The 19,410-nt window shown below is 38.4% G+C and overlaps 1 protein-coding gene and 1 long non-coding RNA gene across 9 annotated transcripts in view; one reads left to right on the top strand and one right to left on the bottom strand.

Annotated features, from left to right (window-relative positions):
* LOC113592811 (uncharacterized) overlaps window positions 1-12,596 on the top strand; it is a 38,296-nt gene extending 25,700 nt beyond the window's left edge. For all 8 annotated transcript variants that reach the window (XR_008291011.1, XR_008291010.1, XR_008291007.1 and 5 more), the window contains one exon: window positions 11,386-12,596. This is a non-coding gene — a long non-coding RNA (uncharacterized LOC113592811). The remainder of the gene's footprint in view (window positions 1-11,385) is intronic.
* The window catches only part of MEGF9 (multiple EGF like domains 9), an 87,395-nt gene that overhangs the window by 7,908 nt on the left and 60,077 nt on the right, over window positions 1-19,410 (bottom strand). Inside the window, exon 3 of the mRNA XM_027034964.2 lies at window positions 9,155-9,294. Within this exon, the coding sequence (XP_026890765.1) occupies window positions 9,155-9,294 (140 nt within the window). The remainder of the gene's footprint in view (window positions 1-9,154; window positions 9,295-19,410) is intronic.

Here is a 19,410-nt window from a genome sequence, read left to right as displayed (position 1 = left end):
AGAGCACAGTCAAATTTTATGCTCTGTTTGTCTTTATGGAGTGAAGGAGGAAAACGAGTCCAGGGGAAAAAAACCAGAGAGGGCTCCTAACCTTATTTGTAATTTCTATTTCAAATAGATAACTATATATATATTACGCAAAATACCAAAATGTTAATATTTATTAATTCTAGGTGTAGGTACATGGGTGTTTGCCATATTATTTTCCATACATTTTTATATTTTAAAAATTCAAGATCAAAGGAAAGACAATGAATTAATAGGGGCATCTGACTGGCTCAGTTGGTAGAGCATGTGATTCTTGACCTTAGGGTCATGAGTTTGAGCCTCATGTTGGGTGTAGAAATCACTATAAATAAATAAATAAATAAGAATGAATGAATGAGTGAATGAATGAATGAATAAATAAATACTTTTAAAAGCTGAGCTGACAGCACAGAGCCCGAGACAAGGCTCAAACCCACAAACCGTGAGATCATGACCTGAGCCAAAGTCAGACGCCTAACCGATTGAGCCACTCAGGTTCCCCATAAATAAATACTTTAAAAAATACACAGTTGGTTAGCAGAAAAAATCAAAAGGAAAGAGGAAAGCCAAGTTACGTGTTTTGTAATACTATTCCTTTGGTACCCTATTAGAGAAGATGTTCTATAGACACTGAAGCAGTATAATGTCTGAAAACAGAAAATGGAAAAGTGTGATGCAATTTACATCTCCTTTTTTTTTTTCCAGTTTATTTGTTTATTTATTTGGAGAGAGAGAGTGTGAGAGAGTGGGGGAAGGGGAGAGAGAAGGAGGGAGAGAGACTCCCAAGCAGGCTCCACACTGTCCACACAGAGCCCAACGTGAGGCTCCAACTCATGCACCATGAGATCATGATGAAACCCAGAGTCAGCCACTTAACCAACGGAGCCACTCAGGCACCCCCACATCCCTTCTTCAGGAGGCCACATATACGCACAGGACCTCTTCGAACTGCTATTACAGGAGTGACAACATGTGACAGAAACCTAGGAAGACAATGAAGTTTTACCTGATAAGCTAAACACAATTAAATGCTCAGGCTCTTCATAAACAGTTACATTTGATTTCTTTTCGTTACAAGTGAAATATTTATGAAAAAGGGGAGAGAGACTGAGGTTTCGAAATAAAATAATCTGACAACTGGGGCAAGATTTGGAAAACCAAAATAATGACAAAGGTATTAACCCACATGGCACATCTCAGTTCTTAAGTGATTATGGGACAATTGCCCCAAACTTCATGAACTGACGGGGAAAGACAGCTTCAAAAATTTATTATCTGAACACTGAACTTTGAACTAAATCAAATTTGCATGGAAATGTCACTTTTAATCATACAATTTTTTTTAATATTTTATTTTTAAGCGATCTACTAACTCAACACAGGGCTTGAACCCACAGCCTCATGGTCAAAAGTCACATGCTCTACCCACTGAGCCAGCCAGATGTCCCTAATCATATAATTTTTTAAGGCCCATTAGTGTTAATGATGCTTATCACACATATAACAAAGTAGCAGTATATCCTCATACAGCGATAAGCATGTTGGGTACTGATTTCTTTCCAGATCTTATATCCTGATCCCTCTTTAGCTATGTATCTCTGTGACACTAAAGATAGCTGAAAAAAATACAAAAACTGCAGATTTTGGCCCTACAAATAAGATCATCTTAAATGTCAAAGTGTTCTGCAAGTTGGAAAAGTCAAAACCTGCATCATGTGTAATATCTGGCCATCTGCTCTCCCCCTATTAAAAATGTGCAATGGAAATACTTTTTAAGAAAGCAAGTTCTGATAAAGTCCTGAACTTTAAAAATGCCTCAAAAAAGTTAATAATTCTGTAACAGAATATGGATGTTTGGGGCAAGATGTGTTCCAATAACATGCCATTTGCACGTGACTAATGTGGCAAGAAAAGGTCACAGTGCTATTCTTTTTTCTTTCTTTTTTTTTTTTTAACATTTATTTATTTTTGAGAGACAGAGTGTGAACGGGGGAGGGGCAGAGAGAGAGGGAGACACAGAATCCGAAGCAGGCTTCAGGCTTTGAGCTGTCAGCACAGAGCCTGACACAGGGCTCGAACCCACCAACTGTGAGATCATGACCTGAGCTGAAGCTGGATGCTTAAACTACTGTGCCACCCAGGTGCCCCCACAGTGCTACTCTTATTAAAAAATGGTAAATATATACACTATTAATACTTTGCTTCTACAATGCTACTGGACCTACATGCTTAGTGTTTTGGGGCCTTTTACCATTTTAGATAAGGTCTCAAGCCTTTGTGTTTATCACAATATAATTGCATTCTCTTAAACCCTTTATATTAGAATACAAACTTATTTAATCATACAATTTATAACAATTAAATTTTTTTTTCTGGAAAAATTTATTTCTATTTGTTTTATGCCATACCCTGCAATAAGTCAATGAGGAAAAAAATAACCTTATGTGGCAAATATGTTGTCTCAAAAGGAAAGATGAAAATAAGTATAATAACAAGACTCATTACACTGCTTCAAAAATAGCATGTACCTGGAACAGTGCTACAGAGAAAGAAAATTAATAAATTAAGTACAGACAGACATAGACACAACAGAATGCTAAGAAGAGGTATGAGGGCAAGGGCAATAGTCCTTTTGGGTCTTTCTCCTCTGATTTTCATGTGTCTCTGGTATGCATGTATCCCTTTTATTTTTACTGTCTTGATGTTTCTCTTTAAAAAAAAAAAAGTTTGTGTATTTATTTTGAGAGAGAGAGAGAGAGAACACACATGTGCACGAGCCAGGAAGGAGCAGAAAGAGAGAGAGGGAGAGAGAGAATCCCAAGCAGGCTCCACGCTGTCAGCGCAGAGCCGTATGTGAGGCTCAATCCCATGAACCGTGAGATCATGACCTGAGCTGAAATCAAGAGTCGGATGCTTAACTGAGCCACCCAGGAGCCCCTTGTCTTTATTTTTTCCTGATTACAAAATTAACACATTATAAACTATATCACATGTGTATTATAAAAATATTTCAAGAACTCAAGCAAGTTTAAAACATTCCACGAGAAGCTTGGAAGAAATTCTTTTATAATAAATAACCATAAATATCATAACCTTCCAAATCCACATCGAGGAGGTACTGATAGTATGAATTTGCTTTTCTAACAGCTTATAACTCCTCTCTGGGAGGCAACAGAGCATAAGAAAACTGGAACAGTATTTAGTGTCAGACCTGAGTTCCACTCCCAGCTGAACCTCTTCCCAGTTGTGCAACCCTCCGTAAAGAGCTTCTCTGAACATCACTTTTCTAAGCTGTAAAATGGGATAATTCTTGAGCTAATGATTTCATGTAATGTGAATATTTCAAAGGGCAAAAATCCATTCCATAAGACAAATGTTTTCTCTTTATGCTTCAGTTTCCTCATCTATAAATTAAGAAAGCTGCACTACATGAAATCTAAATTTGCTTTAAAATCTAAAAGCTGAGGATCTTTCTTTTATGATAAATGATATATGAAAAATAAGCTGAAGTTTAACTTTGTTTATTATACTCTGCCTGGAACCTCCCACAATACAACAACTCTGCCTTAAAATACACATTCTCTTTGCTGAAAGATGGCCAAAGGAGTGGATTACCATTGAAAGAAAAGAAAAGAAAAGAAAAGAAAAAAGAAAAGGGAATGAGAGTTTCCTGAAGATGATCTCATGCTCTCTGGCTAGGCAGCAAACAAATCTGGTAAGGGTAACCAAGAAAACAACCAGTCAAAGAAAAGAATGTGGGGCTCCTTTCCAACGAAATTCAGTGACAATGCTTTGAAAACATAAATCGCCACCTGTAAAAAGCCTTGTCCTTATTTATTTTACCATTTCGTAGTTTATATACAAACGTGTCAGAAGTATGGTAATGTGCTTTGTTGTGGGAAGAAATGCCTGATCGTCTCTATAGACAGAAGGCCCACTTCCAACCTGTCCAAAAGAAAGAAGGCCAAGCCCAAGTGAACAAGGGAGACTGACAGAAGATAAGGTCAGAGAGAAAGGCAGAGGTCCAAAAATGTACAGTCATGTCAGCCCTAGAAAGAAGTTTGAATTTTATTCCGAGAGGGAGGGGAAGCCATTCGAGGATTCAAGCAGGGGGATGGCATGGATCTGGTCTTACATTTTAAAAAGATCACTCCGGTTGTTACGTGGTAGGGTGAGGATCTGGGGTGAGAGGGCAAGAGAGGAGGCAGAGAGATAAGATGAGATCAGAGAATGTCACGGTAGTTCAGAGAGATGACGGGGCCTTGCACAAGGATGACAATAACAGAAGTCAGAAACAGTGGTCAGGTCCATGGTGTATTCTGAATGCTGGGCTGATAGACCTTGCTGACGGATTTGATGTTTGCTGCAAGGAAAAGAAGGGAACCAAATATCACCCCCAGGCTTTTGGAGTGAGCAACCGGCTGAATGGTGTCAGTCACCAGAATGAAGCACACTAGGGGTAAGGCAGGCTTGGCTTCCAGGGTAGAGGAAAGAGTTGTTTCGGATATCTTAGGGTTCTGATGCCAATTAAGGCATTCCAGTGAAGATGATGAGTGTACTGTTGGATCTTTGAGTGTGAAGATCGGGGCGGGGGGGGGGGGGGGGGGGGAAATGTAAATCTGGTCGGCGGCACCAGGTAGACGGCATTTTAAATTAAGTCTAGGGGACTGAATGAGACCAGTGGAGGAGAGTACAAATGGAGGAGGCAAACAAGGCAAGGACTGAGCCCTGAGGCACTCCAGCGCTTTTCTTGAACAAAGGAAGATCCAGCAGAGCTGACTGAGAAAGAAAGAAAAGAAAAAAGAAAAGAAAAGAAAAGAAAAGAAAAGAAAAGAAGAGAAGAGAAGAGAAGAGAAGAGAGGAGAGGAGAGGAGAGGAGAGGAGAGAAAAGAGGAGAAGAGAAGAGAAAAGAGGAGGAAAGGAAAGGAAAGGAAAGGAAAGGAAAGGAAAGGAAAGGAAAGGAAAGAAAAGAAGGAACCTGTGATATCCTAAAGAGAGGACAGTTATCAAGGAGTGGTGGAGTGGTCAACTCAGCCAGGCTGAGGCAAGCTGCTCACCATGAGACACTATGAATCCATGACAGCGCCTTGAAGTCTTAAAAAGTGCACCACATGGACATAAAGTTCTAGCTTAAAAAATAATAGTCCTTCCACCTCCATTTCAACGTAAATATATGCTCAATAAAGAAAATCCAGAAAATACAGGAGAGTACAAAGAAGAAAAAAAGTCATAAGAAATCTGTCATTAAGATTTTGAATACTTTTCCTCAAAATCTTTTTTTAGGTATAGGAGTTTAACTTTTGCTCTTTAAATAGTCTAAATATGTGGCTATGTCATTCATGCCCTGCTTTTCTCAGTCTCTCATGTTGTTATACACAGTTCTTTTTCTTTTTTTTTTTTCATGTCTATTTATTTTTGAAGGGGTGGGGGGAGGGGCAGGGAGAGAGGGAGACACAGAATCCGAAGCAGGCTCCAGACTCCAAGCTTTCAGCACACAGCCCGACGCGGGGCTCGAACCCACAAACTGCAAGATCATGACCCGAGCCGAAGTCGGACCCTTAACCACTGAGCCATCCAGGTGCTTCTGCACCATTCTTTAAAACATTTTAATGACAACTTCATAGTTGCCTTTTATTGATTGCTTATAATGGGGCAGGCACTGTATTAAAGGCTCCATAAATATATTGCACCAAATCACCACAACGACCCATTAGACTGTTACTGTTATTATCCTGCACTTCTAGGGGAAAAAACAGGCTAAGTAATTTGGCCAAGGTAAAGTCAAGATTGCACTTGCTGTGCTCTTAACCACGTATTGCCAAGATAACATAATCTGCTTCATTCCTTGTTGATAGAAATGCAGTTGTCTGATTTTTTTAGCATCATAACTACCACTTTAGTAAGCATCTTTGAACACAACATTTTTTTATTAATTTAGAATTATTTCTTCAGAATAGACTTCTGGAAACAGAATTTCTGGATCAAGGAGGTATTTTTAAGACTCTTAAACACATTGTGAAACTGTTTTCCAAAATGTTTTTCCCCAGTATATTTTATCACAAAAAGGTTACCTTAAAATCTGCTTCATCTAAATCACAAGGTATAGAAAAAGACTACAAAGGGGGAAAGTAAGGACTGTGAAAACATAGTAAGTGGCCACCAGAGGGCAGCCGTATCCCAGCGCTGTTGAAAAAAATCTTTGAGACAAAAGGAAAGACTGTAAGCTTGCAGTTTTAAATCAAGTATTTGCATCCCTTCACGTTGAATTCCACTTTTATTATATTTATAAACAGAGAAGCCATTTATTTCTCTTATTACTAACTGATTTTGGAAATCGCAATCATGGGAAGGATTTCTTTTGCCTTCAATTATCTCTAGCAAGGACAGGTTGGGATTTACTTGCCATTAAAGACAGATATCTCATTGCTGCAAAGAAAACCAGACATGAGATCAGCAGTGTAGACTGCTTCCTTACTGTACAAGACCTGAGGAGAAATTTACATCAACTCAGTAGGATGGAACATTCCTGTCGTTAACCAGGACTGAAATGTATCTTTCCTCTGTGTGTTTTTCCATTCATTTCTTCATTTACCCAACAAACATTTAGTGAGTACTTATACATGCCAAGCTCCATGCTAGAGACTGTGTACAATGATGAACAAAACTAGTGTCGCCCCTACCATCATGGAACTTACAATGGAGTAAGTAAGCCATACATGACTCATAATCACAAATAAACAGATAACTATAGACTATAAATACTATGACAAAAAATACAAGTGCATATGAGAGTGCACAACTGGGAACCATCATTCAGCCTGGAGTGTCAGGAACCACTTTCTAAGGTTGTAAACTACATGGAAGTTGGAAGGCCTGAAGGAACAATATGATTTAATAAGGCAAAGGGGCTAGCAGTGGGGTAGAGGTGTATTAGAAAGACCATTCTAGGCAGAGGTAAGATCACAAATGAGAACCTTGGAGAAAGGGAACACGGCTTGTTTTAGGAACAGAAGCCAGTATGACTGGATCACAGACAGTAGAGAAAAAGAAAAGCACGAGAGAGAACCAGTAAGTAGCCAGGGACCAGATCACGTAACAGAAAAAAAAAAAAAAATGATAACACTATTTCTGCTAAATCAGTTTGTTTCACCATGGACAGAGGACTAAAATGAAGAATAAACTTTCAAGGTGCCTGGGTGGCTCAGTCAGTTAAGCGTCCGACTTCGGCTCAGGTCATGATCTCACGGTCCGTGAGTTCAAGCCCTGTGTCGGGCTCTGTGCTGACAGCTCACGGCCTGGAGCCTGCTTCGGATTCTGTGTCTCCCTCTCTCTCTGACCCTCCCCCATTCATGCTCTGCCTCTCTCTGTCTCAAAAATAAATAAACATTAAGACAAAAATTTTTTTTTAAAGAATAAACTTTCAATACAGGTTTTTCCAGAGTACGTTCAATTTCAAATATTCTGCAACCTTACTTTCATAAAAACACTTGTACTTGTCTGGCTGGTTTGTTCTGATTTTTCTGTTGGGCAAAAAAAGGTTTCCAAGGAAGCATTTCTAGTCCTTACATTTAGGAAAACTGACCATCGGAAGAGTTCATTGTCTTTAGTTTTTAATAGTTTGCCTCAATGTGGTTTTCTTTGCTTTATACCACCTGGGGTTTGCAGAGCTTTCTGAATCTGTGGGCTGATGTCTTGTACCGGTTTGGAAAATTCTTGGCCATTATCTCTTCAAATCTTGCTTCTGCCCCAATCTCTTTCTCCTTTCTTTCTGAATCTCCAATTACATTTATGCCAGTCTTTTTAGCTGTGTCTCATATGTCTTCCTGCTCTGTTCTTTCCATTGTATTTTTTTCCTCTGGGCTTCAGTTGGATATTTTTAGCTGAGCTGTATTCAAGTCTACAAACCTTGTCTTCACCGTGAATAAACGTTTGTTAAACCCATGCTATGAGTTGTTCATTTCCGATGTTCTATTTTTCAGTTCTAGTTCAGTTCTGGGTTTTTTTTTTTTAACGTTTTTTATTTATTTTTGAGACAGGGAGAGACAGAGCATGAACAGGGGAGGGTCAGAGAGAGGGAGACACAGAATCTGAAACAGGCTCCAGGCTCTGAGCTGTCAGCACAGAGCCCGACGCGCGGCTCGAACTCACGGACCACGAGATCATGACCTGAGCCGAAGTCGGCTGCTCAACCGACTGAGCCACCCAGGCGCCCCCAGTTTTGTTTTTTTAAATAGATTCCAATTCTCTTGAAATTTGCCTCTTTTTACCTATTTTCTGGGTTTCCCCTTATTTTCTTAAAACATTAACTTTAGTTATTTTAAAGGCATTCTCTGCTAACTCTAACATCTGGATTATCTGTGGGTCTGCTTCCATTGTTTATTTTTTCTCTTTATTTTTGGTCACATTTTCCCTCCTCAGCATTGTCAAGTATTTTTTATTATATGCCAGATACAGCGTATAGAAGAGCCACAGATGACCTGTTTTCTCTGTGAGGCAGATATAATGAGGGAATCATCTCGACCCAATTAGAAATTGAGATACGTTGAAGATGGGCTGCAATCTCAGTACGAGTCAGTTCGCTTATGGTTCATCACTATATCTTGGTCACAGAGTGGGTGGGTCCTCGGTGGGGCCAGCCCAGGTCTCACTCCACGCACTTCAGAATCTGCCAGTGTCTTGAGAGAGAGAGGTTTGTGTATGGTAATAGGGCCTCTCTTTCTAAAGGGATTTTGTCTCCACAGCACAGTAAGACTTAGAGACTTCTTAATACTTTTTGGGCCAGCCTCTTGTCTCTTGAACAATCAGCTAACGTCCTGGGAGGAAACTGCCCTAGTCTTTAGGGCTCCTCTAGTTTCCAATCCATCACACAAGTCCCAAACAACTGCCAAAAACTCATCTTCTGTCTCTTTCCTCAGGAAGAATTTCTGCTCCTTCGCCTATGACCAGAATCAGCAAATGTCCCCTGGGAATAAAGTGGCTGGTGATCATCCCCTTACTTAGGACGAGGTCTACCCCTTCTGGAATTGTAGTTCATATTGTCTTCTTTGCTTCCCAACCAACATGATTCGTGAAATTTATGAAAAGAACAATGGACTAATTACACAACCAACTTAAGGAAAGCACGTACCTGTGAGGGCATCACAAGTGGCAGACCGATTATTACACTGGCAGGGCAAGCAGCCACTCTTACTAAAGTCATAATATCCATCTTGGCATCGGTCACATGTAGAGCCGGTGACGCCCGCTTTGCACTGGCATTTCCCAGAACTGCAAATAAAAGCAAAGACAATGAGCAAAAGTAGTGTAAATCAATTTGAAAGTTTTGTTGCCCAACATCCCAGCATAGATGGTCTTAACGTAGAAATATTTCAACTGGATTCTAATTACTAGAATTATCGTTTTCGTTTTTGTTTTGAATTGGAAGTTGAGCGACTTCATGACTATATAAATTCAGTTAACATAGTAACACTAGTCATTTGTGACAATTTAATCCTCTGCACTTAGGCGGTTAAAATAATGATAAAGGAGTCATGGGAACATGCATCCCTAATGCTTAGAAATCTTTGTTTAGCAAGCACTGGGGCATAGAACTGGTACCACGGCTACATCTCATTCCTGGATCATTCCACAGTTCCATCGGCCTCTACCCTACCCAATATGGAGAAGAGAAGAACCACCACCTGGTCTTCATCCAGCCTAGCCTCTGGCTGAAAAACATGGAGACTACAATCTTAATGAATGCATCAGTTAATATCCATTAAGATGCTAGAAATAATATAATTTTCTACTTTAGGTCTAGGCTATCTTAAAATCATATTTCTGATAACTAAACCGGAATTCACAATTAAGTAAATAGGATTATAATGGGGACCCCCATTGCTTTCTGGATTAAATCCATATAAAAATTCTAGATTGTCAACCCCAAAAAGAAAACTAAAATCTAAAGTAAGAAACATAGGGGTGCCTGGCTGGCTCAGTTGGTAGAGCACGTGACTCTTGATCTCGGGTTTGTAGGTTTGAGCCCCACATTGGGTACAGAGGTTACTTAAAAATAAAATCTTTAAAAATAAATACGTAAAGTAAGAAAAATACCTTATTTAACAACGTGACTCTTCTTTATATGCTTATTCTGAACCTGAAACTTTTAGACTTTACCTGAGTATATTTTGGCACCAGTCATAATGGATGGGAGACAATTGAAGATAAAACTGCTTTTCAATATAATATTTTTAGAAATTCAGCTCCTGACAGTGAGCCCCCATGGGGTTATTACTTTTAGTTCAAGAGCCCAGGCTAAAATTGTTAATACTTACATGGTTCTTACACATACGAGTTGAAGTAATCCCCTGATAATTCCCATATTCCTATTGCTATAATAAAAATAGAACTTCCAAATTTGAGAGTTCCTGGAATTCTCAGCTGAACTTTGCAGAATGGAGGTGAAGCAACTTCCAACCATGTGTATTCTACTTGTAGTATACAAACCTAAGGTTTTGTGTTTTTCTGTTTGTTTGTTTTTGAGATATGCCTCTCTTTTTCGTCAGCATCCCCTGGGCTAAATAATGAGGCTTTCACCCTCCATCCCTAAAAAATTCTCTTGAGCAGCTAGAGTCAAAGTTTACTTCTCTCTCCTACTTACAGTTCTCTGCACTGTCCCAGGCTATGCCAAAAAGGAGCAGAAAAGCAGAAAAACAGTTCTACATGGAATATTTTTAGGGCTTTACTCAAACAAAATCAGTCCAGAAGGTAAAGGAAGCCGGGCTTATGTAAATAATATATATTTTACATATTTCAAAGTCTTGTATCCTGAAAAGTTACCCACTGAACTCGGTATTCCTCTCCCAAAGCTGTCTAGTATATAGGTTATGCAACTGCTTGACTAACAAGTAATTTTACAAAAAACATAAAATGGAGGCATCTGAAAGCAGGAGTCATGCTGCTGCTGAAGATGATGATAAAAATAATGAGCCATCATTTGTTGATGGCCTATGTCAATAAACATATATATGTTCTCTAATCCTGAAAATAACCCTACTAGGTGGAAGTCATAATCCTCGTCTTACTACTGAGGGAAATCGGGGTGGGGGAGGGGCTGAAGTGCTGTCCACACCTAATAAGTCAGGCTGATTTATACAAAGCTAGACTTTTCTTACTATACCATGCTACCTGCCACTCCCTAAGCCTGAACCTAAATTTGTACAAGAAATCTGCCTGCCAGATAACTTGATACCTACTTGGGTATCAAGCTTCGTTCTGTAGATTCCAGTCACCACAATTTACCATTTATTTAGGTTCTCACCCCAGTGAGCTGTTTCTGCCTTGCCCAGAATAAACTGTGGTCTTTTTCCTTACTTACAGTAAATTTCAGGTCTTCCTCAACAGAAGCTAAGAGTTCCCACTGCTTGAAGAGAAACGGCAGCCTAGCAAAGTCCAAGGTTCCCAGAGATGCAAGCCCAAATATGTTGATGCTTAAATAAAATTTATACTGTTCATAGTGCAGAAGACCAGGCTTGATTTTAGACAAGCAACAGAAATGTACATTACCAAGCAACGTCTCTTAAGTAACTTCACAAAAAAAGAAAACAAGAGGAAAAATCCCACCGCATACACTTACACAGTCTTACACAAGAATATCCCAAGGTACTTAAAGATCTATCAAAGTAAATCTGTATTCATCAAATATGAAGTGCAGGAATATCTTATTACTCAACAAGAAGGAACTAGTCGATTTAAGTCTCGCTCGACTGTCAGAAAATTATAAAGGAAATAATGTGCTTTCCAAAGAATTGCTAACAATTTATTAGCCAATTTCCAAGGCTCTTAGAAAGTTAATCAAAATATGTTTGTTCCTCATTTCTCTACATGATTAGATTATTCGGCATTCGGAAGAATAAACAGTTACTTTTAATGACAGTGTTTGCCGAACTCACCAACCTACAAGAAAATGATATTATCTTGGAATACCTAATCACTTCATAATATCTCATAATCATAACATAGCCAGTGCTCTCAAAGTGGTTGCTCTTCCTGTAAGTGGACTTTCCCGTCATAATTCTGCTCTGCGCACTCAAAAGACCGATTTAAGCAGTCATCTTTCTCCCTGAAGACGGTGCTCCTTAGTTGCTGATGTTAAAACAAACAAACAAAAATCCATGAGTGGCTTTATGGATCCTGATAAAGTGGTTGCCTAGTCTAGATACCATGCTTCACTTTTCCTGGGTAGATTTTAAAACAATGGGAAAGGAGCTGCTTTCTCTCTCTTTTTAAATATAGAAGGGAGTGGGAAAGTTTGGTTGTGAGACTGCACTAGGTGGTGCTTTCCATGTTACTCGTGCCCCATCGCCAATTTCTGCATGTATAAGAATTAAATCACTCAGCAAATATAAAGCTTTCCCTGTGTGTGACTTCTTTTACAGAATAAAGCCTTTACAACACCCCCTTTCATGGTCTCCCTCTGTTAGAGGCTGTTGAATGCTTTTTGAAGCAAAGGTCAATGATATAAATGCAATGAAATCAAAGACAGGGGGAAAAAAAGTCCTGTTAACAGACCACTTATGTGTATCCATAGATTTGAAATGAAAGGACCAAAGACTCATAGCTTCATATCTGGCAAATAAGGACACAGAACTAGATTTCGAACAGAAGTCAGAAATCTACACTACTGAGATCAACTAACAAAGAATTTAAGATAGAATTTGCTCATCTGGTGTTGCTTTTACAGACATGAGTTAGTTACTAGTTAAGTACTAATAGAGTATGGGGAATTACATCAGAAAGACGAATATAGAATTATTTATAAAGAAAGCACAAGCATTGTGGAACTATGCTGTACAACGTATAACTAAGTATATTCTATACATTTCTTAAATTATCCCAAGCAGAATTCTCAGATTTTCTTATGGTTGTTAAGTACTTAGTTATAAAATTTATCACATTCATAAGTGTGAACAACTATTACAAGGCTTGAACACTGACAAATGATCTCTTAAGGGGTGCTTGGCTGGCTCAGCCAGAAGAGCACGCCATTCTTGATCTTGGGGTCATGACTTCTAGCTCCACGTTGGGTGTAGATTACTTAATTAAGTCAAACTTTAAAAAATTATCTAGAGGAGTAGATGGAAAGTCTCCAGGATTTCCATTATTTTATAACACCATTGACTAGCACAGGAAGGGTGGAACATAAGAGGGGAAGTATCTGGGCCTATGGAAAGTTCATCGCCTGAGGAGACCGAGAGCTTGGTTCATGTTCTAGCTGTGCTGGTCACTAGCTGGGACCAAGTGCATCTTCTTCCTTAGACGCAGGATTCTCATTTGCAAAATAAAGACGAGTATACCAAACTTTGTAGGGTGACCCTGGGAAGGAAAGACAGCATGCCCAGGGCACTCAGCACAGTATCTGGCATATAATCAGTACTCCAGCATGAAAGCACTAGGAAGGTGATGACAGGAATCGTGGGTCTTGATTTTTTCCTGAGAGTTCTAAGGAAAATGGGCCGGAGTCTCTAGACAAGGCTAAGTTATTTACTTTTAACATTCCATTAACAAACCTGGAAAAACTGCGAGAATATAGGGTGATCGTTAGTGTGGAGCAAAAAGGTGGCTACAGGACAAGAGAGCACATTGTGAAAACCTGGGAGAAATGGTTTGGGGAAAGAAAATTTTTTTCATTGAGAAGGGAAAGGATCGGCAAAATCCTACATAAGGTGGGGCCCAAACCAGTGAGACCCGAAGAGTTTTTGTACACACTAGCTAATTGGTTTAATGTTTTCCTAAATTGTTAAATGTCTTGGCACCTTTTGTGCTGTTTATCTATGTTCTTCCTGAGAGTTATAAAATATCAATTATATGTGCCTGGCGTATCTTTAGATAACATGTGATCAATTTGGGCTCAAGCAGTCACAAAATAACTAAAAAGATACAGTTCTAATTGGGGGAAATTAATTTATTTGTGGTTTTCCACAAGCCTCGCTTTTCCTCCTTCCTTCCCCTCAGCTCTCATGTTGGCACTCTGACATGGAAAGAACGAGAAACAGAAAAAAATAGATGATCAGAGGTATCAATTTTCCTCTATCTTTTCTTTAATAGCTCAAAACAATTTAGTACACATAGAAGGAGACTGAAACCACTACTTAAAACATAGTATGAAAGGAACAGAAAATTGCTGATTATAAAGTCTCTCAATGTATTAAAGATATTAAAAGGAAGCTGGAGAAAGTTTGACTAACTAGAAAGTCTTTCCATGGGAAAACACAGAAAATGAAAAGTTGTTAGCAATTCTGAACTTCATGTTTGTGTCATGGTTTTGTAAAGGTAATAAAAAATTAGTTTCTCCTTTTGGTTATGAAAGAAACCCAGTAATTGGGCATTTTGGCAAAAAACCATATGCATTTTGTGTTCCTCTGTCTTTCTACAATCATGGAAAAGACCATTATGCAATGAGCAAAGCTCCTTTGCTGGACAAAAAAAAAAAAGATAGCTTTATTGTTGAAAACATTGGGCCATTATACTAGACATTCCTTGTATTTTTGAGGGCAAAGAGTCTAAAATATTCTTAGAGGAAATCCATATTCAGACAGAAATTCTTAACACTCAAAAAGGGTATTGCTTAAGTGCAAAAATATTTTCTGATAGCTGATCTTACCAAAATCAAATTTAAAAGCTTATTTGAAAAGTCAGAAATAAACCTTAATGGCAAAAAAATAGAAAGTGTAATATTTCCAGAGCCATAACTTGGAAGCCTTAACTTAATTCAACTAGTAAAGTTCTTTCTCATTGCCTTCACTTTTTTTAATGGAATAAATACAGCCATAAGAATACTCAAGCCCACACAATTACTCCATTATTTGAAAGAGATTTCTGCATTTTAAAAGTCATCTTGAGAAGAGAAAAAGCATGAGGTTTCAGTATCATCTCCTAGAAAAGAAGATGGTTCTCAAATATGTCAACATTGTATTCTTTTGTAACCATTGTAAAAGATTTGCTCAATGAAAGGGTAATTTAAAAAAAAATTTTTTTTTAATTTCAATTCATCAGTTAACATACAGTGTAATATTAGTTTCAACTATACAATATAGTGATTCAACACTTCCATACATCACCCTGTGCTCGTCACAACAAGTGCACTCCTTAAACCCCATCACCTATATAACTCATCTTCCCCACTCACCTCCCCTCTGGTAACCATCTCTATAGTTAAGACTCTGTTTCTTGGTTTACTGCCTGCCTCTCTCTCTCCCCCTCCCTCTCTCCCCCACCCCCTTTGTTGATTTGTTTCTTAAATTCCTCATATGAGCAAAATTGTATGGTATTTGTCTTTCTCTGACTGACTTGTTTCACTTAGCATTATACTCTCTAGCTCACTTAGCATGATACTCTCTAGCTCCATCCATGTCATTGCAAATGGCAAGATTTCATTCTTTTTTATGGCTGAGTAATATTCCATGGTGTGCCTACACCTCATCTTCCTTATCCATTAATCAATCAGTGGACACGAGGGCTCTTTCCATGATTTGGCTATTGTAGATAACACTGCTATAAATATGAGGGGACATGTATCTCTTTGAGTTGGTATTTTTGTATTGTTTGGGTAAATACCTAAGCCATTATTGGATCATTGGGTAGTTCTATTTTTAACTTTTGTAGGGAACTCCATATTTTTTTCCAGAGTGGCTGCACCAGTTTGCATTCCCACCAACAGTATAAGAGGTTCTCCTTTCTCCTTATCCTTGCCAACACCTACTGTTTCTTGTGTTGTTGATTTCAGCCATTCTGACAGGTGTGAGGTGATAGCTTATTGTAGTTTTGATTTGTGTTTCCCTGATGATGACTGATGTTTGAGCATCTTTTCATGTGTCTGCTGGCCATCTGTATGTCTTCTTTGAAAAAAATGTCTAGCCATGTCTTCTGCCCATTTTTAATTGGATTATTTGTTTTTTGGGTGTTGTGTTTTATAAGTACTTTATATACTTTATACGCTAACCTGAAAGGGTAATTATTAATACTTGATTTGTGTACATGCTGTGTTCCAAAAATTAACTTGTAGTGCCTAGAATTTAGAACTCACGGAAATGACAGCATAAGTGGTGGCTTAGTTTCCAGACAAGCAAACAAAAACCTCTTTAACTCAAACATACCGAGATTGACAGTGCTAAGGACCAAGTCCTTTAAACCCAAGTCCTAAACTTTTGAGTTCTAAACCTGTTGGGGATGAGGTAGTCAGAGGCAATATTAACACTTACAATATTAACACTTACACTGTGGGATCATAAATGAAGTGAGTGCATAGCACAATACTTACATATGGATTAGTTATTTTAGTTCTTACAATAATTCTATGGCATTCATAAGTCTCAATTTTGCCACTTTCTAGCTACTTGATTATTGAGCAAGTTTTTACATCTGAAAAATAAGAATAATAATCCCTGTTTCAAAAGATTGTGGAAATTAGTTAAAACTACATATTGAAGTGCCTTCCAAATATGAGTCGCTCTATACATGGCCAAATATTAATACTCAACATCCCCAATCAATAGACTTTCAATGACATGAACTGACTCAATTTTCAAGGTCACACATCCAGAGGGCAATCAGAATTAGAACCCAGGTCTTCTGCTTTCTAATACCTGGCTTTTTTCTCTCTCCTTTATTTTATAGATTACCTCTGTGTATTTAATGAAAGCAAGACAGAAGGATTTAACGTGCTCATATTAATAGACTTGCAACGCTCCTGGAAAAGGTTTCTTATGTTAATCTTCTCCTGGCTCAACTGCCAGTTGTTTAAATAACTCCTCTGACGAATGGGATTTTAAAGTGATTGCCAAGGAAATGAGACATTGCTTCTGATCTGTGTCAATCCAATTCTCTGACGTGGGAGCACTATTTCCCTACCTGCAGCTGGCACTGTTTTGCAAATGCCCCAGTGCTGGCCAGTTTCCGTGCAAAGCTCCTCACCCCTAACAGCTTTATTGATAGAACTTTGCAATGCTTTTTTTTTTTTTAATTTTAATTTTTAAAATTTACACCCAAATTAGCATATAGTGAAACAATGATTTCAGGAGTAGATTCCCTAATGCCCCTTCCCCATTTAGCCCATCCCCGCCTCCCACAACCCCTCCAGCAACCCTCAGTTTTTCTCCATATTTATGAGTCGCTTAATGTTTTGTCCCCCTCCCTGTTTTTATACTATTTTTGTTTCTCTTTCCTTATGTTCATCTGTTTTGTCTCTTAAAGTCCTCATATGAGTGAAGTCAAATGACTTTTGTCTTTCTCTGACTGACGAATTTCACTTAGCATAATACCCTCCAGTTCCATCCATGTAGTTGCAAATGGCAAGATTTCATTCTTTTTGATTGCCGAGTAATACTCCATTGTATATATATACCACATCTTCTTTATCCATTCATCCGTCGATGGACATTTGGGCGCTTTCCATACTTTGGCTATTGTTGATGGTGCTGTTATAAACATGGGTGTGTGTGTGCCCCTTCAAAACAGCACACCTGTATCCCGTGGAGAAATGCCTAGTAGTGCAATTGGGGTAGTTCTATTTTTAGTTTTTTGAGGAACCTCCATACTGTTTTCCAGAGTGGCTGCACCAGCTTGCATTGCAACCAACAATGCAAAAGAGATCCTCTTTCTCCGCATCCTTGCCAACATCCATTGTTTGCAATGCTTTTTTAATCTTTATTTTTTAATTGTGAAATATATCATTCATTCAGAGGCAGATAAGTTTAAAGACAATAGAATGTAAGAAAGAACACCAAACTGAACAACTTCATATCCACTAGACAAGACATTTGAAGCTCCCCCTTCAACTTCATTCCCTTCTCTTGCCCCAGAAGCAGCTAAGTGTTTTAGTCAGTTCAGCTCTGTTAGAGGCTTATCATTTCTATATGTATTACTAAATAATGTATCAGATAGTTTTGCCTGCTCTTAAACCTTATATTAATAAACATCATGTATTCTTTGATTTACTTTGTCCCATACAGTATTATGGTTTATCGATTTATCGATACACATTTGTACAGCTGTAGTCACTCTTTTTTCACTGCTGTATTGTATTTTATCATATGAATATAACCCTAGTGTATTCATTCTTGTAGACATTTGGGTTGTTTTCATTAGGTAGTATAGATAACACCTGTATATCTTCGGGTACATATGAGCATGCTTTACTCTAGAGTATATACCAAGGAATAAAATTGCTAGGTAGTAGCTTGTACAGCACCAACATACAAGGCAATGCCTGTTTTCCAAAGTGGCGGTCACAATTTGCACCCCTATTAGCAATGGAATCATGGTCCCATTGCTCTGTATCCTCACCAACACTTGATATCACCAGCGTTAAAAATTTTGCCAATCTGGCAGCTCGAAATGGTATCATACTGTGGTTTTTAAATACATTCTCCAGATTAATGAGATGGAACATGTTTTCAAGTTTATTGGCCATTTCAGTTTCCTCTTCTGTGAAAAGTCTGACCAAGTATTCTTTTTTTTTTATAAAAGGATAATTGACATATAACATATTAGTTTCGGGTATACAACATAATGATTTGATATTTGTATACATTGAGAAACAATCACCATAATGAGTCCAGCTACCGTCTGTCACCACACAGAGCTACAAATTTTTTCCCACCTATTTCTGACGTTAATGTGTAGATGTTCTTTATATATTCTTGAAAAATCTATCCCTTGTCAGTTTAATGTGCTACAATTATCTTCTCTCAGTTTGAGGCTTGTCTAGAAGTTGTATATTTTAACAAAGTAGCTAACGTATAAACACTGGCGTTAGAATACCTGGATTCAAATCCTGGCTTTATCACTTACTAGCCATATGACCGCAAATAAATTACTTAAACTCTTTGTGCTTCAGTTTCCTCACTTGTAAAATGGAGAAAATAATAGTCTCTCTCTCACAGGTTTGTGAAGATTAATTTAGTTAGGGTGTGTTAAGCAGGCAGAACAGTGTCTGACACATAGTAAAGACTATGCAAGTACTGCCACTACACTCACAGGGTCGTTGAAGTGTGTCACTAAACTTCAGTACCTACTCAGCCATATGTGAAATATCTTTATACACATGGGGTGTTTCTGGGCTTTCATTTCTGTTCTATTTATCTGTTTGTCTCTGAACCAACTTTTCCCCTCAAGTTTTTCATATAAATGTTTTTAAAAACAGAGACATGTTGGAAGGACTGTATTCTCAGCATCCGCGTATAGATTTTGCTTTTATCTAGCGCTCCCCTAATCCCTTCTCCCATCTTCCAACGCTCAGCTATGCTCACCTTGCTGTTGTTCAGACGCGCTGTGGATGTTTCTGTATCAGACACCCTGCACCCACGGTCCTTTCTGTTAGCAATAGCCTTCACCCAGGGGACCCAT

The sequence above is a fragment of the Acinonyx jubatus genome, chromosome D4 (genome assembly GCF_027475565.1).
Source record: "Acinonyx jubatus isolate Ajub_Pintada_27869175 chromosome D4, VMU_Ajub_asm_v1.0, whole genome shotgun sequence".
NCBI lineage: Eukaryota > Metazoa > Chordata > Mammalia > Carnivora > Felidae > Acinonyx > Acinonyx jubatus.
Note: the sequence above shows the minus strand (reverse complement) of the source record. Positions and strands in the feature narration are given on the sequence as shown.